This window comes from Ictidomys tridecemlineatus, chromosome 2, assembly GCF_052094955.1.
Source record: "Ictidomys tridecemlineatus isolate mIctTri1 chromosome 2, mIctTri1.hap1, whole genome shotgun sequence".
Classification (NCBI taxonomy): Eukaryota; Metazoa; Chordata; class Mammalia; order Rodentia; family Sciuridae; genus Ictidomys; species Ictidomys tridecemlineatus.
The window spans coordinates 159,340,593-159,364,686 of NC_135478.1; the positions used below are offsets into that span (position 1 = coordinate 159,340,593).

General features: G+C 32.8%; 1 protein-coding gene across 10 annotated transcripts in view; it reads left to right on the forward strand.

Moving 5' to 3' along the window:
- The window catches only part of Dgkb (diacylglycerol kinase beta), a 651,708-nt gene extending 628,457 nt beyond the window's left edge, over nucleotides 1–23,251 (forward strand). For all 10 annotated transcript variants that reach the window (XM_078040040.1, XM_005328769.5, XM_078040041.1 and 7 more), the window contains one exon: nucleotides 19,394–23,251. In XM_078040040.1, the coding sequence (XP_077896166.1) occupies nucleotides 19,394–19,501 (108 nt within the window). In that variant the 3' untranslated portion in view covers nucleotides 19,502–23,251. The remainder of the gene's footprint in view (nucleotides 1–19,393) is intronic.
- Nucleotides 23,252–24,094: the final 843 nt, after the last annotated feature.

Sequence of the window (24,094 nt, forward strand, 5' to 3'; positions counted from 1 at the left end):
TCATACTATGCTTATTTATATATTCCCAAATTCAATTACCATGCCCACTTAATGATATGACCTATTTCTAGAATCTTTTCTTCCAGTCCTACTACCACTGTCATAGACTTGGCCCATTACGTTTCTCTCATTCCTGGCAAATATTACATATATTCTTCCACCACCATTTTTTGTTCTATTTTAAATAATCCTTCACATTTCTATGAGAATGATCACTATAAAATACTAATTTCACCATGATACTTTCTACTTAAAATTATTTAATTATTTTCTATCTGATAAAATATAATAATTTGAGATAGATTTCCTATTTTACCAACTTCATCTCCTGTTTCAATTTTACCTTTTCATATACTTCTCCCTTGTTCAAAGAAACTTTTCCTCTTATTTAGTTGAATGGCATCAATTGATCCTTTGAAACTCCTTCTGAGCCTCCCCTCCTCCACAAAGCCTGCCTGAGTACTGCCCTTCTACTCCTGCACCCATTCTAACACCAACTCACCTGCAAACTCAGCCTCCATGGTCAGTATCTCCAAAATTATGTTGAAATCATGTTTTGCTGCTTTTCTGAGGATATAAGCCCAAATTTTTGCCAGCTTAGTACAGCCAGAGTATAGCACTGTGCCTCAAATATGATTTGATTGCCAATACCAAGTGCATTTTGAATTTGTGAATTTCTTAAACACTTCATGGGGTAGTATCACATTTTTAAAAATGCTTTCTACTAAATCTTTTTTCACTGAACATAATGTAGTTTGGCTAGCAATTCATTCACATATTTTTCATATATAAATATATGTAAAAGTTATTTTGAGTTATCTTTATTCATTATATTCTCAAAGCAAAGATTTGAATGTATCAGAGAAGATATACTTTCCCAACTCACAAGATGTAATCCTTCTGTTTCCTGGTATGGTACAAGTAAACTTCCTTGGGCTACTTCCTTTTACTTATCCATTGTGTATTTGTGTTAGTCAGCTTTTCCTCACTGTGAAAAACACCTGAGAAAAACTACTTAAAAGAGGAAAGATTTATTTGGGCTCACAGTTTCAGAGGTCTCAATGAAGTGCATGCTGGATGGCTCCATTGCTTTGGGCCTGAGGGGCAGTACAATATCATGGTGAAAGGGTGTGGCAGAGGAAAGCTGTTCTACTCTTAGTAGCTTGGAAGCAGAGAGAAAGACAGGAAGGGGCTGCTGATAAGATAAACGCTTCCAGGGCATGCCCCTCATGACCCACTTTATCCAATTAGGTCTCACTTCCTAAGGTTTCTACCACCTCAGAATAATGCCATCAGATCATGACTCCCATTCCAATCACCTCCCACCTCTAAACGTGGTAGCACTGGGGCCTTCAAAAGATAAGCCCATCGGGGACGTTTCTGATTCAAGCTATAACAGTATTTATTGTACAGATTCTTTGACATATAATAAGCCTGTATTAGTTATTATCTGTTACACTTTTATGAAATATAATACCAATTAGGTTTTAATGCAGGATCCCTTTAGCACATTGTCTATGAATAAGGTAGAGAAAATTCCTGAAACTTTCTCCTACATCATAGAGAATGCGAAGGAATTTATTCATGATCATAAGCTAAATGGTGAAACAACAAACCACAGGTGATAATATGAGGACTCATCAAAGTGACAACTGCAGTCACAGTAACTTCTGGAAAGTATTTATGTGTGTAGGTCTTCCTTTGCCCTTCTAGTATATACCTCTTTGGATCCTGAACCTACTCACCCAATGTCAGCTTCTTGTGTGTAAATACTTTCAAGATGCCACACAGCCCTGACCTAGCACTTAGCTGCTCCCTGCTGAGTCTGGTGGTCTTGCTGCCTGGAGAATTTGATCCCTGTTATTTCTGAGGCCTCCTGCTGCCCTGAATTTCCCTTCAGTGAAACACAATTTTCTGACTGGAATGACAGTTCCCTCCACTGACTCTAGCACCTCCTTGACTTGAACATTTGGGGTTTGCTTGCACACTTATCTAGAAAGATGGGATCTTTTCCCCATACCCAGTTACTACAGATACCTGTAAAAAAAAAAAAAAAAAAAAAAAAAAAAAATATATATATATATATATATATATATATATATCTTCATTTTGGTCCTTGTTTTCATAAACTCCAGCACAATTTTAAAATTGTAAAGAGGAACAGTGGAGGCCTAATATATCTCGGTTTTGTGTTTAATTATTAAAAATAATCATAATTATAAGATGTTATTTAATCTTTTTTTTAAGAGAGAGAAAAAGAGAGAATTTTTTTAATATTTATTTTTTAGTTTTCGGTGGACACAACATCTCTTTTGTATGTGGTGCTGAGGATCGAACCCAGGCTGCATGCATGCCAGGCGAGCATCCTACCGCTTGAGCCACATCCCCAGCCCGTTATTTAATCTTTAATCACTTGCTAGATACCATTAATCTCAGGCCACTGATACTGATAATGAAAGATTTTGTAAATGTAAATTTTTCCAGACCCAGAAATTTACTGCTAAGTAGATGAAGGCCTATAGATTTTTCTAGACATTTTAAAGGACTGGAGTTATTTAAGGGGAACCTTTGCCTCAACACCTAATGTTTATTAAATGTATACCATATACTATTTTCTGTTCAGTGTGCTAATATTCATCAATAATTTAATCTTCACAAAATCTTAAGAAGTCAGTAGAGTTATTATAATCTCCATATCATAAATTTTAAAAAACTGGAAGCCCAAGAAGTCTAGTAACTTGCCCAAGGTTACATAGTAAGAGTAAGCAGGCTATTGGTCTCTACTGCCTTCTCCTAATTTTGATGCTTACTGCTTCACTCAGTTCCTCTTCAGAGTCTTAATGTATCTCTAAAAGTAGTAATCAACTAAAACACATTATTTATAACAGAATCCAATCTTTATTAGCTTATTTATATTTTTGAACTTTTTATGTTTTGCTTCTCAGTGTAGCACAGCCATGCCGCACATTACTGCCAGAATTACTACTGAACACCACAGCTGTGATACCTTGCATTCCTTGATTCAAGTCCAGTACCTCCTCCTTTCACATAGCATACAATTCAGAATCCTCATCACAGCCTTAAATTATACCCCCAACACTAGCACCAGCCTGGCATGCTGCATAGGGACCACTTCTGGAAGATTCATACTTACACTGTTATGGGTGGAGATTCCTCAGTTTTTGTCTTCCCCCAAAAAAACTTAAAATCAAACTATACAGAGAGCAGATGAGAATAAGTAAGCATGCTCCTTTATTTAACAAAACAAAAGTACACCCCAGAGAGCATGGAGCTGGCCATTTCAAGAGAAAGGGGTGGTCTTCTGCACTGTAAGGTTTTAAGTTCTGCTTGGTATCCTCCTTGCTCAGGAGTTATTCAGTTTGGGTGGGATGATTACACCTGCCTAAGTTTCTGCACCTGTACCAATTTTACTATGTCAGAACTGTTCCTATCACTACCTAAATAAAACAAAGGTGGGGGTGGTGAGTGGGGAGAGATGTCACCAAAGTCTATGGAACTCCTGACAAAACACAATGCAAACAATAGAATTATGATCCCAAGGTCATCTACGACTAGTCCCTCTGAGGATGATTGTATCCTTTCTTCAGATTGACAGAGAGCTGTTGGTGCACAAGTTGGTCTGTGGGGAGATATAGCAGCCAGATGGGTGCCACCCAGGGGTGGAACCTGAATTTTCCTTCCACACTTTTGTTTACATCTGTCTAGCTACCTGCTCTAACAATACTGCTTCCTTCTGTATTGTGCCTAAAATTCCCATTCTGTTTTTTGCTTTAGAAATAAATTCATTCTCTAGCCTCCAGTCAAGCTTCAGGAAATCTATAGCTTCTTCCAACAGTTCTCTGAAACCCATGGTTTGCATTTTTTTCATCTAATCTTACCAATGGTTTATTATATTTATATACTTAATGTTTCCCTTTTACTCAGATTGCCTGAATTAATTATTCTCTTTTCTTAGGATATATGTATTTTTAAAGTTACTTCAAAATCTTCCTGGACAATGATGGGATTATAGGTACTTGCATACACAAAAAGTTTTTTAAAAGCTCTTCTTCAATGCCAAGCTTAAAAGCACTTTCCTCCTGAAGTCTCTTTAACTCCCTATCTGTCTGAAATATTTGCCTGATCCTTTGTACTTCTGTGACTCTGCTAATATCTCCATGGTGTCCAAACCCACAAGCTTCTCTCTCTGCTAGTGTGTGTGTGCATCCAGCTCTTCTGACTTAACTGTAAGCATTTTAAGATTCCTCTTTATTTCCCCTTTACACCTTGCATACTATCTTTTACATAATATGATTTCCAGTAAGTCCACAATCATTTGAATCATTGCTTGCACTATGTAATATGTCGGTTTTCTCAGGTTGCTTTTAAACTTTTTAATTTGTTCTTAGTTTTCAGCAGTTTGATTTTGATGAGTCTGGGCATGGAATTCTTTGAGCTTATACTAGTTGAGTTTCACTGAGTTTTATGTGTCTGTAGATTTATGTTTTGCCAAATCAGGAAGTTTTCAGTCATTATTTCTTCAAATACTGATTTCTACATAACACTCTTTCTCCTCTTCTTCTAAAACTCTTATGACATGTACATACTACATACTTTATTGTCTCAGATCTCCGAGCCTATTCATTCTTTTTTCTTTCCTCTTGTTCTTTCTATTATTTAGATAGGATAATAAACATTTACTTCATTCAAGTTCATTGCTGTTTTCCCCTCTTATCTCCATTTTATTCTTGAGCCTAAAAACTTACAGTTTTTGTTTTGATAATTGTATTTTTCAATTGTAAACTGAATTTTCAGTTGTATAATTTTCCAATGATTCTTTTTGTATCTTCTATTTCTCACCTACCACTTTCTGTCTTTACTCTTGAAGTATCTCCCATTGTTTCTTGGGACATGATTATAATAGCTGCTAACTCCTTGTTTGTTAATCTCAACAATTATATCATCTCAAGGCTTGTATCACTGGGTGTCTTATACCGTATACGTTTTGAAATTTTCCTGGTTCTTTTTATTTTGAGAAATTATGAGTTATGTCCTGAACATCTTAAATATCATGTTTTGAGGGCCTGGCTATTATTTAATTCCCATGGAAAATATTGCATTGCTGTTGTCATTATTGTTATTCTAGCAGGTGCCTTACCAGGTTAGGTTCAGGTCACAGATGTTAATTCATCTTCTATAAGTTTTGGCCCTGATATCAGCTCAGTTTTCAAAGTATTTGTAATATTGTTCAAATTTATATTGCATGTAAAAGATCTATATGTCTGTCTGGACTCCCAATGGTAGCCTACACTCAAATTCAGTTATAAGTTATCAGTATTCTATTTAAGGTCAGATCCAGGCCTAGTCAAATAAAGAGCAAATTCAGGGAATTCTACAAAGCTTGGCAGAATATCTTGCTTGAGCTCCCTCCTCTCCATGATCTCTCTAATGTTTTTCATTCCATGCAGTCTCATGTTCTAGCAAGAATCCAAGAGTTTAGTTTTTCTGCTCTGCCATGTATTTCCTGAAGTAGCATCTTCCTCCAGGATGGCAAGGGGATACAGAGAGAAAGAAAGAACAGGGATCTCCTATTGAGCCCATAATTCCTTTAATGAGTTAAAGTCTGTCCTGCACTAAATTGTTAGACACCTGCCGCTACTATGTAATTGGCTATGGACCTGTGTTGGTAGAGATTGTGGTAGGGTTGTTGTACAACATTTTATTTTCCTTACTGTCTTTGATCCGAAGGGCTTTACTCTCCTATTCTTTGAATGAGAAAGATAGGATTTTCCTTGAAACTCTCTATGTATACTTGGTATACAGTGCCCAATATAAATAAAGAAGCTCCAGTTAAGTCCAAGCCAGGAGATACAAGAAGGGAGAAACAACAACAGGAACATCATCACCAATTCTGTAACATTTAATGTTCTGACTTTTTTTCCCTAATCTGTCTGTTATCATTTACTTTTTGGTATCCTCAGACAAAGGCTTGGTATAGGATGTTCAGGGTTTGTAGCCATATCCAGTGGGAGCAACAGAGTAGAGTGTACTTACTCCCTCCTGGCTAGACCTGAAATCATCCCCTATATCCTTAGATATTATATTGCTCATGGCTCTTCTTAGATGTGACTGAATTCTCTCCAAGAGTCAGCATTCCATCAGCCTATTACCCATGCATGTTAATCCACTAACTTGTGGATTTCACAATATATTTCGCATTTTCATATCACTTAAAAAATACTAACTATATCTAATAAATCTTTTAAGTCTTTAATCTTAATGTCAGACCCATTTTGGTAAACCGTCTTTAATTTTTTTCTACTCCTATGTCCTATAGTTAGCCAATTTGAGACAGCATCTACCTATTTAAGAGAAAATAATGTGGCCCCAAAGCACAGCTCTTTTATTTACCTCTAAAGACAAGATTAAGATTTTAGATATTTCTCTATATCAAGAATGATGTATATGACCACATGAGGTTTTGTTTTCCATTACTTTATCGACAGAGACATTCATTTTAAGACTGTTATTAGTTATCTGTTAGTATGGGAGACTTCTAGACCTGGAGGCAAGGTTAGGTGATCCAAGGTCAAGAAGCAAAGAGTTCTGTGACTGGGACTTTCTAACCTGTTTTTCTACTCTTAAACCTGTCATCAGTCCATTAAGCCTGTTTGCCTAAGGATAAAAAGTTCAAAAGAGGAAATGCCATGTTTCTGAAGAGTCCTAAAGTACACTGTGTTGAAAAAGGGAACATCTAGTTGTGAAGCAGGTAGCCAGTCCAGTGAGGTGCCTTTCCATGTGGACATTCCCTAGTAGTTCTCTCCCTAGCAAGTGTCATACAGAACATTTACTTTTAAAAACAAAAATAAGCCATTTTAAGAGGATACTGCTTTAATGACCCTCTCAAAGATCCAAAGTTGAATATCATGAAAATCTTTTTTATTTTGTAATAGTATTCAGAAGAGCATTTTATCTAATATCATATGAGAAAATACATTGACATCTGCTAATTTTCCCCATAGTTTGTGCTTATACCTCCCTTTTGAATATTAGCTAAATAATAAGTTTTCTTAATGTCAACTCAAAGGTAGAACTATGTTTCCTGCCAAGATCCTGGTAAAACCTAAATTTAAACAGTACACAAGGAAAGACTTATGAGAAAATGGAGCAATTTTGAGAAGAAGGCAAATAGCTAGAATTCGTCCTTTTTTTACAGTAGGTAAATCTCCTTATGCCTAATACCTAAGCTAACTAACGAAAGACCTGAAGACCAAAAACAAATTAGAAGTTATAGTCTTACTACTCTCTTATTACAGAAGTTTTATTAAAACTTCTGTTTTCAGCTTTTTATTTAAGACCTATTCTAGGTTTCACTATTTTAAAAGTTATTTTGAGGAAGCTGGCATCTGCAAGTGAAATAGTCAACTTTTCTTGCACTTTAGCAGAAATTAAATGCAGTCAGAAGTTAAAAATATTTTTCACTCCTTGAAAGCAATGTTTCATTCGATTCCTGTAAGGAGGGAGGGAAAAACTACTTAGGAAAATTGCTGTTAAGAAAGAGTGTCACAATGGTTAGAAAGTAGGAATGAGGGCCAGAGTCCAAGGTTAGGTCTTCTATTATATCAGTGACTTCTGGATTTCAGAGAGTTACTTAATGGATTTTCTTGAAACTGTTTCCTTATTCCTAAAATGAGTTACTACACATCACAAGGAAATATTTAAATGTTCTTGAAAATTTTTATATCACATTTAGCAACACAGAGAAAGCATTGATTTTAGGGTGTACATTGTTATATTTAATAATTCATCTAGATTTCTTTAATTTTATAATTTAGACCAACTTCCCTATAATCCTGAATTATGCAACAGGAAAATAAGAGTCAAACCCATATTATTTTATGTTAGAACAAAATTTGACACTTTAAGTTTGGCTAATAAATCTTTAAATATTATGAAAATAGAGACATTGTTTTCATATTATCATTTACAGATAAACTCATTTTAGGAAAAGACAGCATTTTGTTGAAATATATAACATCATTAATAATCATCTAAAAAGTAAATTACGTTAAAATTTACTCAGAATAGAATAATGCTATGAAAGTTATCTGCAAATTTACCAAACCGGAATCTCCCAAGACCCTTGCATTAAACTGATTAAATACTATAAAATAATGTTTAATGTACCAGGTTGATTTCCTAATAATCAGTCTTGTGAAAATTTGATAAAAATATTATTTTCTTATTAAAAGTTAGACAGCTATTGAAACTTAACACTTGCTGGCTTAGTAGACACACTTTTTAAAGAATGTTAAGCTACTCTAATGACTTGCTTTCAAAAGAGAAAAAAATTCAACAAGGGAATGTGCTGTGTTTTCAGTCATGAAAGAAAAATAGTAACCCATAAATTATCTGGAGGAAAATATTTAACATGTAGGTACAGATAATGAACATTTTGCTGTGCCTAGAAATTGCAGTGTGTCTAATATTTAAATAGTGAATAATGAGAAAGTTTAAAAAAGGAAATACTATAGTTTGTTATTTAATGAGCCTACATCCTGGTATTTTGAGGAATAGAAAATTAAATTACAGTCATCTGCCATCTTAAAACATTTGAACAATCAGACTGCTGTTCTAGTGGGCAGTAGGCTTTTAAGGTGTGAGTGGTACTATACCCTAAAAGCAGTTAAATAAAACATAGATTAATAGCACCCTTTTACCTAAATCTTAATTGGTAAATACTTTTGCATAAATTTACATTTCTAAACCTTAATTTTTTTTCCAAAGACTGACACGTTTGTGTTTAGTTGGGCATTATTTTGTGTGTTCCCCTGTTACTTATGCATTAATTAGTTTTGTTTATCTATGCATAATTTTTCTTAATTTTACAAGAGTTGTTGTTTTTTGTAATTGACAATGCAATTTACTGCATGTGTGCTTTCTGGCCCCCAAACAAGAATGTTAAGGTGTAAAGCACCAATCTCTTCATTTCAGGTTGTTTAAAAAAAAAAAAAATGAGACTAATTTCCAATTAATTTGCAGTGGTTACAGGGGAACAAAACAATTGCACCTACTAATTAAAATTTAAAATATTCCAAAGTGTCATCTTTAGGTGTCTCTGGAATATGTAATTTTCATTTCGGTTCATAGCTGGATCTGTAGAACCTGTGAGCTTGACAGCTCTATTAAGTTAAAGTCTCAGTAATACCTATTAGTACAAAACATGAAAAAAAATACCATTAATCATTTATTTTAATTTTGCAGCTCTGTCATTTTCTCAGTATGTTTTAAAATTATGATGACACCATAATGTGCACAAATCGACCTGGATGAAGGGGAAACGGATCCACTACTTAGGGAAGTTACTGAAGTACATTATTAGAGCTTAATTAATGCCAAACTGATTAAATTTGATTGCATTTTGCACAAAAATATTTTAAAGACTTTTTTCTTCCTACATTATATTTTAAAAGCCTTCCCAAATGTTGTATTTATAATTGGGCTTTAACTTTTTATGTTTCTCTAATATATCTCTTTAAATATTATACATAAGCATAAATTGGTCTTCTATTTACTTTGAAAGTTATTGTTTTCAATTTTGAGAAATTCATTTCATTTTGGTTAAAAGATAATAATCTCTCATTTTTGTAGTCTCCAACAGTAACTCCAAAGCCAGTTGAACACAATATGCAAAATTGAAAAGAGACATGCTAAATCTGTAATAAATTTTGCATTCATATTGATATGGATATAGACTGTAAATGTGCTAAAAGGGATGAAATTGTTGTACCTAATAGACTTTTAAGCTTTCAAGAGGACCAATATTCACATCTAGTTCAAACTTGAGTTCCTCTAAAATGGGTACAGTTAGAAGTAATCTCCTTGTTGGTGGAAATTGTCAACTAATTCACAGTTTTAATTTCTTTCAGCAGTTGGAAATCTGTCTCCTGGTGGATACAGACAATAGAATCACCAGACCTGAGTTTGACTTTTCTCTTACACTTGCCTTCTGATCACACTTTATTTAGCTCTTTGTCTTCTTTGATTTTTCTGTATTAAAATTAGGAAATAAGGCCAAAAACATATTCCAAGCTTTTTGTTAAGAAGCAACAATCTGTATTGTTCAAAATTTTAATGAGTAAGCCTTCTTATCTGTTAATAAAAACTGGTCCAGTATTTTACAAAGGTTCCTACCCATTTAAAAAAAAAAATATATATATATATATATATGGACTTAAAACCCCTCTAGGAAATAAACTAAAAATAATTTGATAACTTATTGTTTTTATTTTTTGGATATTCAGAACACATTGCACATGGTTCATAAGGATACTTAAGAAATTCAAGGAATTTTAACATATTCCATTGTGTCATCATGATAATTCTGTGGGGTGAACATGATGGATATTATTAAATAAGATGTTCAAATTAATGAATAAAAATTAATAAAATAAGGCAGCTATTTTACCCAAACCATCTCAAGAATATTGGTGAGTAATTTAACAAATGCTTATTGACAAAGCATATATTAATAACCTAATAATGCCTTGTCAACATGATGTATGGACAACAAGTGCTGACATTTTGTCCTAGAGTATTACAATGGAACAGCACAAAGAAAACCAAAACAAAATGTGATTTATGAAATCAGTGCAGGTATATATTACCCAAATATTCTCACAAATATAAGATTTTAATAATGATATAAGGATTATGAAGGAAAAGTTCATGGTACTGTGATTCAATGGTACAATAAGGAAATGACAGAGAATGGTTTTATTTGGTCAAAAGAGATCCAGAAAGCTTTCAAAAATCTCACAGTGGACCTGAGAAAGAAAAGATGAGGAAGAAATGATGAAGCCCAAAGGAAGGAAAGAGTGTCCTATGCAGTGTGGAAAGGAGCCTGATATGACAAGGATCAGAGAGAGAAAATGATAGATATGGGACAGAAACAGATATGGGGCCAAGCAGGAAATTGTGTAAGACTCAGAGCAGTAGGACCTTGAAGCCCAAAGGAGGAATTTTTAGCCTTAGTTTCAGAGTCTCATAGAATTAAAGAAAAGTTTAATCAGGAGAGAATTGTTAGCTTATTTGCATGGTGAAAAAAACAATCTGGGTGGGGAATGGATTAAAAAGATAGTCAATGAGCAGTTAGAGGACTTCTGTAATTGGACCTTAAAGTGTGGGAGTAAGGGGGCAAAATCAAGAAATACCCAAAATATTTGAGGGATACAATAAATTGACTTTGATAAACAGATTGGTTATGGGAGGTAAGAAAAAGACAGTATCAAGGATTATCCTGGTTTCTGAATTATCTTGAGGAACTGAATAGTATTAAGACAATTCTTTGAAATAGAATCCAGAAAACAATCAGGTAGTTTTCTCCATCTACTTTAGTACTAGTTCAACTGAATTATGCTCCCTAATCATTGATCTGGACACATTGTTGAGAATATCAATTATCATTACACAATTGAATATATGTTTTATGGATAAGACATCAAAACTGGGTATCCAATTTGATTAACATGTAATGCTTTAACTTTGAGGGAGAAGAAAGTCTTTAGATCAGTGCTATAATGTTCCAAAGAGAAAAGGATATGGCTGAATCTAAGAATTGGACTCCTGATGACTAGTAAATGCCCCACACTTTTTTCACCCTAATCTTTCCTTTGAGTGGAAGTAGAAACTACCATGTGGCAGGAATTATGCTGCCTGGTATTTCACAGAGAAAGCAGATAGCTATAATATGCAATTCCCCAGTGCCACCAAGATATTTTGAAAGCTTTGTCATCTCAGATAGAAGATGGCTTAGCAAAATGTGGTTTTAACTCAACTGTATATAATTACACTAAAAATAATATGTAAAATTTATAAAGTATATGTATGACATATTTCATTTGGTGCTTCCAGTGATCCTACAAAGTAGGTGCTATTCTTATACTTCTTTAATAAATACAGACTAAGGCTTTAGTCTAAAACAGGATATCCATTGGCCACGACCTTATAGCTGACCATTGGCCAAGGTGAGAATCAAACTGTTATGTTATATCCCAAGTCTATATTCTGAAGCCCTATGCTAGATGAGAAAGCCTACATAGAAAATTTTATATGAAACATTGTTCATTAAGAAAATTAAAACTTCTAGTTGCAAATATACTTTGGTTATAATCAGGAAGGAGAATCTCCCCACCAAAATGTTTTCTTTTGTTCTGCTATTGTTTTTCTTTCTTTCTTTTTTTTTTCATGTGACCATATATTTGAAGATGCCCTATAAAAAGATAAACAGAAAAACAGGGTTAAAATTGTGGGTATAATTTCTCCATAGAGACACTAGAAAAATAAAAATGGTTTCAAATGTCTTTGACCTTCATTGCCAACCAACTTAGAGCCATAAAAATATTTTGGAATGGAAAATAAAATTTATATCTTAAAAGATATTTCAGGTCTAGTTATGACTATTTTTCTTGCAATGTGATCAAATAGCCCATTACTTTCAGGAAAAAGGTTCTTCTTTTCCATACATATTTAAAATGCTTGTGAATTTCATCAGCAAATAAACCTCTCAACCTCATTTTTTAGTGACTTTGTTTTAAATCTTCACAATGATTTCTCTGAATTTAATGTTAGATCAAAGACTTTAGTATTAAACTTGAAAATTACTATCATTCCAGAAAATAATGGGTAGAATCACAAAGAAGCTGGGAAGGGATTTTAGAAAATTATGTTTCATTGCCTTTCTTTTTTGGCAGTTATGGACCTGAGAAATTCAGCATGCACTTTATCCCTGCTGTCATATGGCTCAGCTACATATTTGAATTCAAAATAGTTTTTATTATTGAAAGGATACAATCTGAAGTAGCTTTTAATGTTCTAGATAATTGCTAAATTGTCTGCCCACACATATTCAATGGCATTTATTTTCTGAAAATCCCATTTATTTTAAGGTAGCTGATTAAATCCAGTAATAATGAACTCTCAAAGAGATGAAGCAGGGAAAGAAAATTTTGGCTAGATTCAGAGAGAATATCTCTATTTTTATTTATTGACTTATTATTTATTGATTGATACTAAAGATTGAATCCAGGGGTGCTTTACCACTGAGCTATATCCTAATTCTTTTAATTTTAAAATTTTTCAGAGAAGGTCTTGCTAAATTGCTGAGGCTGATCTGTAATTTGTGATCCCTCTACCTTAGCCTCCTAAGTTCCTGGAATTATAGGCATGTGCTACCACCCGCAGCTCCTAGACTCCTTACTTTTATTTTAAAAGTAAGTTGCTATGCACTGAGGTACTTTCAAAGAATCATGTTATTAAGCTCACCCTAGTACACAACAATGAGAATTAATTAAAGACTTTACGTACTTAAACCAAATTTGATCAGTTGGTATAATACTGAAATCAAGGCAGTTAGTATATATTCCAATTCAGATTTTTAACAAAATAGATTCCAATAGTGGCACTCAATAGAGCAAAGACATACCATAGAAAATTATTTTTACTTTTATCCATATTTTAGCTATGAGCCCAATAAATCATGATTATAAATTAAAATTTGTTATTTCACTTTATGTTTCATAATTCTAGGTTTACTTTTTAGTATTTGACTTAATAACATCAAGTATTAGCACATTATGACCTTATGGGCCAAAATAACCAACTTCTTATTTTTGTACAACTAAAGAGTTAAAAATGGTTTTCATATTTATAAATGGTTGAAAAAAATAAAACATTTATAATGAGAAAATTATGTGAAATTCAAATGTTATTTCTTAAACAAATTTTATTGAAACATGGCCACAATCATTTATTTACATAGAGTCTAAAAGTACCAATGGTCTACAGTGGCACTGTTCAGTTGTTCAGGTTAAGACCACATAGCCTGTTGTATAAAACACATATCTTCTAGCCCTTTACAGAAAATATCTGCCAATCTCAGAATTACATGGATATCTACCTAAAGATCCTACATATGTAGCTCTCAAATATGATTATTTCTGTATTTAGAATTAGGTTAAACATTTTAATACCTTACGTCCCTTATATGCAGACCATTGTGAATAATGTCAGCATGCATACAGTTTTGGCTTGAATCTGCAATGTCCTCTCCAATCCCAAAGCTCACATGTTGAAAGCATTGCCTCCCAATACAACAAGTTTCAGAGGTGAGCTTTTAGGCAACAACTGGATCATTAGGGATCATCAGTGTATTGATCCATAAAATGAATTGATAACTGAATAGACCATTTGAAGGTGGGAAATAATTGGATGGAATAGTTCACTGGGGATGTGCCCTGGAAGGGTGTTTTCCATGAATTCTCCTTTCTCTGCTTCTTGGCTGCCATGAACTAAGTAGAATTCCTCTACTATACCCTTCTGCCATGAGGTTCTGCCTCATCTTTATGGCCCAGAGAAATGGGGCTGGCCACCTATGCACTAATCTTCAGAAACTAGAAGGCACAATAAACCTTTTCTCCTCTCAGTTGTTTCTATTATGAATTTTGGTCACAATGACACAAAACTATCTTATACACAGGCATATTACTAGATTAATGGAATATGAAGGCTTCGCCTTACTTAATAGAAGAGAAATAAGCCACACTGAAGATGGATTGGAAATGTTTACATAATGGCATTTTTTTCCATTTTTTCTCCTGCCTCTCCTGTTCTTTGTACTCATATTCTTCATAGGATATCATTCTCTTGCATTATCCTCTAATTTCCATACTCCCAAGTAACAAAGTCTAACATCTGCTGTTTATATTTGCTATACCATTCTTCAGTAATCTAAGTGAATGATGTTACTATATGTGTAGCAAAACTAAATCTGTCTGAAGATCTATTCCCCATTCTAAACACCAGACTCACATTTTCAAAAAATTTTGAACCTCTCCTTTAAAATGTCACATTCAATTCTGACTTCACTAACTTTGTGATTCTCATCCCTGCCAAAAAAAAAAAAAAATGCTTATTTTGCTATAAAATAGTGTCACTTCACAACTAACAACTAATACCCAAAGCATGGGAATCATACTAGAGATTTTTCCTTTTCCAATATACCACACATCCAGTCATCTGCTTCAGCCTATAGATTTTGCCTCCTAAATGCCTTTTATATATGCCCCCTACTGCAATGTCTTTGGCACTACCATAACTAAAGTTCTTAAACTTCTTTTCTGAATTACTACATTAACTGTATACCTCCTTTTCCTGCCTCTGGTCAGGCACCCAACCCTTAATTTATGATGGTGTGACTGAAACTCATTTAATTACATCACTGTCCTTCTACCATGATCCTAATGGGGTGTGTGTGTGTGTGTGTGTGTGTGTGTGTGTGTGACAAACTGAAAGGATCTCTATAGCACAACATGTACACATATTTCTCACTGTCATTAGACTAGAAAATTCCTAGGTTAAGAAAAGAAAAAAAGCTATTTAACTTGAAATCTCCAGCACTAAATGAAAATTAGGTGGTACCTAGAAGATTAAGAATAAAGATAACAAGTAATTGAAAATATTTGTTTTGTTACTATTAACTCTCAGTCATATTATGGGATGCTGTTCTCTTTCAGTCAGCAGTGATTTATTGACCTTGCCTCTTAGGAAGAAAATAAAATGACATATGGACCTAGGCTTCCCAAATTTAAACATGCATATAAATCATGTGTGATTCTTGGTATAAAGCAGAATCTGATTCAGAAGTTATGGGGAGTCTGTATTTCTTAAGAATGATGTAAGTGCCTTGTTTTTGGACTGCATTTGAAGAATTAAGGACACTGGGATACAATATAATCACTGCATAGGGAATTTTTAAAATTATTTAACATTTATATCAAGATAATATTTGAAAAACTACAATTATAGACTTGTCTCATCAATAGTACTGTGTCACATGTCCATTCCTCAGATGAACTGTTCTGATTCTTCTAATAGTTTACTTCATATGTGTAAGTAATTTTCTGTTAATTTTGTGTTAGTTTTAGGTACACTGTATTTAATTCATTTTGTGGAGAGATGGTTCTTAACAATAACATTACTCTAATTCTCCTACTAATAATTAACATTTAATGAGTGCTTTTTATGTGCCAAATAACATTCTAAGCATTTTGTGTACATTGATTCATTTATGTTTACAAGAAACCAATAAGACACTATTTTAAAATCTTTACAGTACCAATGAGAGAAATGAATGAAAACAATATCCCAAAAGTCCCAGATAGCAAACAATGGACATAAAACTCAGCCTAGAATAAAAGCCAAATAAATACTGTATTCTTATTATTAGTCTTTGAAAAAAAATTAATTGATAAATAATAATTGCATATATTTGTGGTGACATTTTTACTATTAGGAGCTAAAGCTAGCACACTATGCAACCTTAATAATGTTAACAGTTTACAAACAAAAAACAATGCTTTTAATCTTTGATTTGGTTATTGGTTTCTATGTTAAACCCTTGTTTCATAAAACTAAAACCAAAATCAAACTTTTAATCTCCATATTTTTAGATGTGGACAAAATTAATTTCAAATAGAAAGACAAATAGAAAAACTATGGGCAGCAGAAATCCTTTCTTCTGCTGCTGTTGGTTTCAAACTAGTAGGTACTCAAGAGACACGAAGAGTTTTGATAGGGGACCATTCCATTTACAGACAATATTTACCTTGCAGTTTTACGGCAATGTTGTAACTTCTGCATTCATTCCAGGTTTATCTCTAATGGGTACATTTTTGCTTCTGCCCAAATATGCAAAGACATGTAATTTTCCAATGAGAGGATATGTGCAGAGAATGTGGACACATTATAGATATTTTGTGAATGCTGGTTTCCTCCATGTTACCTCCCCTCATCATGAGGGAAATAACAAGTTGTTTTTCATTTCCATGGACAGATAAAAAGGATATGGAATTAATTCTTTACAGAAATAAAGTTAGATTTTAAAAAGAGTTGTATACTTTGACCAAAAGTTAAACAAAGAAGCTAAACAGAAAAGTTAAACAAAGAAGAAATCAGATTATAAATAATTGTAAAAATAGAATTGGCTGTTAAACTCTTTCAAAACAGAAAAATAGAAGTGAATTATTAGTAACAAGGATACAGAGTCAAAGTCTGTAAAGAGATTTGAATGAGATACTCTTATTTCAAAGGAATAAGAACATATGATTTCTTCTGAAGAAGGATATTCATGAGTATCATAAAGATACTCATGATCCAACAAAATTCAAATATCTAAAAAAAACACACAAGAACAAAAAAATATCATAGGCAATAATTTGTAAGATCTTGGCTATACTTTGTCATAAATTGATGCTCATTTTATATGTGACTATAAAAGTAATTTCTTCCAAAGACTTAATAACAATTGAATAAAATTATCTCATCTTCTGAAATGTCTTTATACTATACCTTTTAAAGGAGTTAGTCTATCAATTGTGAATCAGAAATATGTCTTCTAATTTTACCTGCTGTTTCATTTGACTTTAAGGTTATCATGTAAGTAATAGGTAATAAACACTTCCCCAGGTACTCATTTAAAAATAATATTTTTTTTGCATGTATAAATTGACTCATTTTCATTTCCAGCACAGAAAAATACAGTGCCTTTGCTTAGCCTCCTATTTTAGTGTGGATAATAATATTAAATGTGCTTCCTCAAGTTCTCTGTCCTACTAGACTATAATTTCTTGGGAGCAAAGATTGTGTATGGTCTATTTATTCTAAGTTCCTGGTAAAATGTCCAAAGAATAATAGAGGCTGAATAAATTTCATAAAATGAATAAATGATGATTGATACTATATTAGATCTTGTCTAAAGCTAGAATTCAGAGGAGTTTAAAAATCAATGGCTTAATATTCAGTGTAATCTAAAACAATTATTAAGAGAGAAAATTTGGTAGAGACCATTTTAAATCTATACAGACAGGTACATTTTTGGCATCTCATCTGTGTGGCTATCATCTGCCCACTTCTTAAGATAACAAAAATATAATAAAGTAAGATATCCAGAGATTTGGGGCCAGCTTAGCCTAGTGACCTTTTACAAGTGCAATTTATTTTTACAGTGAAAAGAAGAACACTGAACCCTTCTAGTATAACCTGATTCCAACAGACTTAAATAAAGTTGTTCATTCTTTCAAGGTTTCTCACTTACTCCTGTCTTTCTAGGCTGTGAAGTGAATTTCCATTTGCCAAAAGCCTAGTACTGATTTTAATGATCCTGTTCATGTGACAAACTTTTTTCTTTTTGTTTCATTGCTATTAATGAATGACAAGTGAAGGATATTCATTTTAACTTGAAAATGTCAGGTATGCACTTTAAGAGATATATTTTTTGCAGGTTTTAATGAGGTGGTGTTTCTTTTTGAAAGAAATACTCATCTCTGATAGGGATACCGTGCAGGTGACAACTGATATTTAATAAGCGATGGTTCTTGTATTAGTCACAGTAAGCTAAAGAAAATGTCTCAGATTGCTTTTGAAAAACTCTTAGCGTCACTAGCCCAAAGGCAAGATGTGACCTTTTTATTACATAATGAGAATCATTTATTATCTTACAATGTATCTTAAAGTCACAGACAAAATGCCACTTTGATAATTGCTTTCAATTAGCTTTGAGCATAGCATATATTCATAAAATGTCTTCTCTAATTTAGAGTTGAATTAGGGAAAATTGCAGACATAATCTACTTTAAGGTTGTCTCATTTAAGGTGATTCGTAGTTTTATATTAAAGAAATCAAAACGAGTAGCTTTAGAACAGTCTCTCCAAGTGTTTTAAGCAGGCTTTTCAATATTTGATTCTTTTCTATTACCAATTAATTAACAAATTAGAAAGCTAGTTCATCATTTCTGACCTTTTTTGCATGTTAACTTTTGACTTTCATTCTTAATGATTGTTTGGGAATTAAACCTTGCAGTTCATGTTGAAAGAAAGAAACAATATGATTAGCAAGATAAATAAGGCTCTCCAACTAAGCACATGTTAATGTGGGGCCATCACTGGGACTCTGGATACAGTAATGGTGCATCTTTTCCTGCTTTCAATAAATAATACATAACTAATGGTCAAGAAATTATAGTCGGTTATTGTATAGCCTAAATAAAGAGTTTGTGGGTTTTACAGTACTACTAGCTAGGTTAGAGATAACATCATATTTAAATGTGACTTCAGCTAAATTTTATTTTTTGTTAGTATATTTAGCATTGAAATATTATTCAAATGCATATCCTTATTTCCTTTAAAAGTATGTTAGAAATTTAAAAAAAACTGAAAGCAAATTTTACTCTTGTGGTGTTTCAGTAACAAATGAAATACTTTTAACCTTAGCAGGGATTCTCTGAAATCAGTATTGTATTTGGAGATTACTCCTCTCTCTCTCTCTTTTTTTTTCTAGATAAAAATCACACACAAGAACCAAGCCCCAATGCTGATGGGCCCTCCTCCAAAAACCGGGTTATTCTGCTCCCTCGTCAAAAGAACAAGAAACCGAAGCAAGGAATAATCTTCTATGATTTTGTTCTTAGAAATTTAATTAGAATAATTGGGCCATGGAACATTTATGCTGGAAATCTTCGAACCATTTCAAGTCTTCTGTTCATGCAAAATCATGGAATTGGTTTAATAGATTGTGTTTCCAAGCTAATGTAAAATTCAGCTATTAGAAAATTTATTGTCTCAGTTTTTATAGGCACCTTTGCATGAAGAAAGCAGAAGTTTACATGAAGTGGTACTGCATACTTTTGTTGCATGCATTCCCATAGAGTTTTATGTCTCCCACTGCATCTTACTCAATTTCCATTTACTAATCTGTGAGAAAAACCTGTGAAACGTGAAAAGGAAATACCATGGGAAACACAAGTCTCAGTGTGATTCTAATTATTAATAAGCATTAATCAGTAATGCTGCAGTGATCATAGTTGCAGATTGCTATACTTTTCCCTCTTAGTGTATCAATGATCTTTGATGACTTAAGGAGACACTTTTAACTCAAAGGTTCTATTCAATAGTTGTCTATGATACTAAATAGTTTTTCCTTCAACATCCTAACTCTTCTGAGTGGAAGTACATATCAGGTATAAGATTTTCTTGTGCTAAAAAATAGAAAATGTTTCTTTTTATTTTGTTCATTGGTTTTCAATTCCAAAAAATGAATGAAAATATGTTTCTTGGCAGTGAAGTGTGATAATATGGCAAGCTTTATCCCTTTCTGCATGAGAATATAGAAGAAAATTTATAATCACACCAGAAACCAAATAGATGTTTTAAAATATGTGCTTAATTAATGTGTTTCTCACCAAATTTTCAGAAAAAGATGCTTCAGAGAAATGGGTTAACGCATAATTATGTGGAAAAAAATTTATGGTTCTTATGATTAATTTTTGAGAGGTAACATACTGGAAGAGAGTGAGTTACCCATTTATTATGATCAAAATTCTCACCTTTCATAGACAATACATCATACAGCACAAAGCTTGAGCCAATTTCTTGGTTATTTGGTCCTTTATAAATATAGATGTCTTTAATTTTTAATGGATCAGTTAAGTGCACTTGAAGAAAGTAAATGATTGTATCAGTTCCCTTCTAGTATAAATTGGTATCTGTAATAATATTGAGCTCATTGAATCAAATCATGCATGCAATTAGCCCCCTCCCATTCACATATTCCAGTCCCATCTCTATGACATTTCAAATGTTTATTTGGAAATATTAAATGGCCTAGATCACTATTTAAGGTGTTCATGGCATGGTTGGGTTCTTTGATTATTTAAAGAAATCATGGAATTACTACTTTTGTTAGTGTTTCTTTAAGCTTGTGATATAAAATGAAATGCTTCTGAGCAGTCTTGGTATTGTTCATTCATATTGACTTGCATCTCATCATTGCATGTTTTATGTTTTCAAACATGCCATAAGAAAAACAAGTGCTTGAAATGCATGATTTATTAGTTTTCCTCTCCACTCTGCATTAAAGTGCCAATGATTTATCAGTTCTATTTTTCTATTGATTCATTCATCTTTGAATAACAAATAGCATTTAGTGATTCTGTTGAACACAATCCTGTGCATGGATTTATGGATTTCAAGTGAAATTGCTATAATTTTAGTTCTTTGGTTTGAAAACTCAACTGAATGCTGTTATATCAAATAGCTACTCTCTAGCACTGTGGTATAATGGAAGATTATGTATAAAGCATACTCTTTTAGTGTTTCAGGAACATTGGATGGTAAATATCAATCAACAATAAGTTTAATTGCTTTAAAAATAAAAGCTTTGAATAAAATTAAGACATAATTTAGCATTCCCAGGAAAATTATGATATGATTAAAATTGCAAATTTAGTATAGCAATCACTTACTGTAGTATAATAATAACAACAATAATAATAATAAAAGTTATTTGACGGAACAGTAATCTAGACCAAAAGAAATCTCAAAACAGTAACAAATGCATTACTGACATAATGTTACATAACACACACAATGATTTTGTGTATCTATGGTTACAGGTAGTAAATATTTTCACATGAATTGACAAAATTTTCTACAATGGGCACTCAGGCTTTGTGTCAAAAACATGTTTGAAGCCACAAATTATTTTATGTTCAGTACAACATACAATTATTTCTTGGCTACCTTTTAGAGTAGTATATAGTTTGAAGGCGGCAACAGTTTGTGAATCCCTCTGAACAATCTGTGCACTGCAAAGCTGTTAGAGAGACAGTGAGATGAGGCAAATTAAACAACCTGCCTACATGATTTCAATAATTGAAAGAATGAGATGCAGTTTTGCTTCGGTGTAGTTACATACCTACAATTAGTGCTAATAGTAGTTACTCACCTGTTCAGTCAGTTGGAATCATTAGTACCATTAAGAAATGTTGAAATATGAATCCAATTTGACTTTTCCCAATTCATTTTCAAAAGATACTGCTGTTCTTGCCCTTCAAGTATGCTACTCCTGGGGTTTGGAAAGTAGTTTTTAAAAATCTACTTTGATGGTTTTGAAATCAGAGAAGATATTCTTTCCTTTATATGACAGCTTCATGTGAAGAATATATATTTTAAGTAAAATTCTAAATGGAAAGTTCTATGACATATTAAAATACTGAATAATGAATGTTAGCTTTACAAAATGGAAACTTTTCTTCAGTGTGTGTGGGTGAGAATTTGAGTTGTGAGTCAACCTCTTTTAAGTATAGTAGACATAATGATTAACAGTTTTAAGTGAATAAAGCTTTAACATGAAAATTAACACTGGACCCAAGTATGGGAACCAAAGAAAAAGGGAGAAAAAAGATGCACATTGCTAAACACTGCCATACTCAGTACTGAATAGTAAGTACTAAATGCTAAGTTGGTAAATGGGGAGAATTCAGAATAAACCAAGATAGCCACACTTTTAAGAAATAGGAATGGAGATTTCTATATAACACCCAGAAAACTTAAAGGTTATAAGTTTGTTTTTCCACTTTCATGTGTATTTAATGTGAAAAGTGCCCATCGGTTTTTTGTAGTGGAAAGAGATAGCTTATAGAAACTGAAAAAGAAATAACATTGTAAAGAAGTTTTTAATTTAAAAAGGTCATATGATCATAGCTAAAAAAAATTTTAAATGAAAAAAAAAAAGAAAAGAAACCATAGGTTTAGACATTTCATTTCCTTGGACAGCCAATACAGGCAGAAATGTATATCTATCGAGGACCAATGAATCATATACATGTTTCTACGTTATGTTCTGTTTTCCTTTTCGAAGAGGATGGAGAGCAATTACAATTTTCAGGGAAGAATCTGTTTTGAATGTCAGACTGTATGCTACTTGAGTGGGACAAGATTTTTAAAAGCTTCCATTCCTTTTTGTGCTAGTGTTAGTTTGTCTTGTATTGGTTATAAAAAGGAAAATGGACATTTCATGGCACATATACCATCAAAAAATATTAAAAGCATTATTTATATTCTACATTAAAAGATCAAACCCTTGTAAGATACATCAAGGCTGTAAAATTTAAGAAAATAAATTAATGAAAATCTGCAAAAGAGCTTCATTTTGTGAAAGACAGAATCACCACTTAAAACTCCCAGTTAAATTGTATTGTATTTAAATAAAATTTGAATAAACCCACATTTGAAAGTTTCTATACATTCTTATTGTGTTTAAAATATCGGATTCAGTTAATTACAGTATCTTAATTATTTTCTCAGAAAGTGTTATATAAGATATGCTGCTTTTTGAAATAAAAGTGTTAACCACTTACTTAAGTGTCATTCCTTACTGCCATTTGAGCCAAATGTTCTCTGTAAATGAGCTACTTCAGCAGTTCAGTAGTCAGCCTACTCCTGTGAGCATCCACTGGGAGTGCTGGAATAGCTACCCTGGCTTTCCTCACAAAGAAAGGAGGCTGTGTATTTTGGGATTGAATTCTGTGTCTTTAAGAACCAACCCTTATGTTGTGAACAACCAATAAAAAAATAAAAAATAATAAAAAAAAAAGATTTTTACCTAGAAAAAAAAAAAAAACCAACCCTTTCAACTTTGTGGTGCTTTGTGCCCTGAGTTGCTGCTGTGAACATTATTATGGCAATTTCATCGATCGAAGAAAAGCTAGCAAGCCAGGAGGATGGAATTATGTGGTCTTGAGTTGAATTTTTGGGATAAAACTGATTTCTAATTTAATTCTGTGTAACAGACTTAAGCAGATATCTCTTGGGCATTGACTAAGTAAAAGATAGTTTGCAAAGGATCTGAAGCAATTAAAAATTAAAAGGACACAATCTCTTTTCTAAGGGTTTATATATCTGTTAGACAAGTTAAGTATATTAAAGACTGGATTGTGTGAGTAAATAAGGTAAATGTGGCACATGTTCAATGGAGAAAATGGTGATTTGGTAAAGCAATTTAAAAAGACATCTAAAGAAAAATGGATCTGCAAATGTTTTTTTGAAAATCTAGAACTTTACACAAGGAAAGTATCATTAAGGGAATTCAGAATAAGAGAACATGAGTAAGAGCATGGGCACAGAAATCAAGCCCTGCATATGCTGTTGCCTTTTTTCATAAAAATACTGAGAAAATTATGAATGGAGCATTAGGACAGTG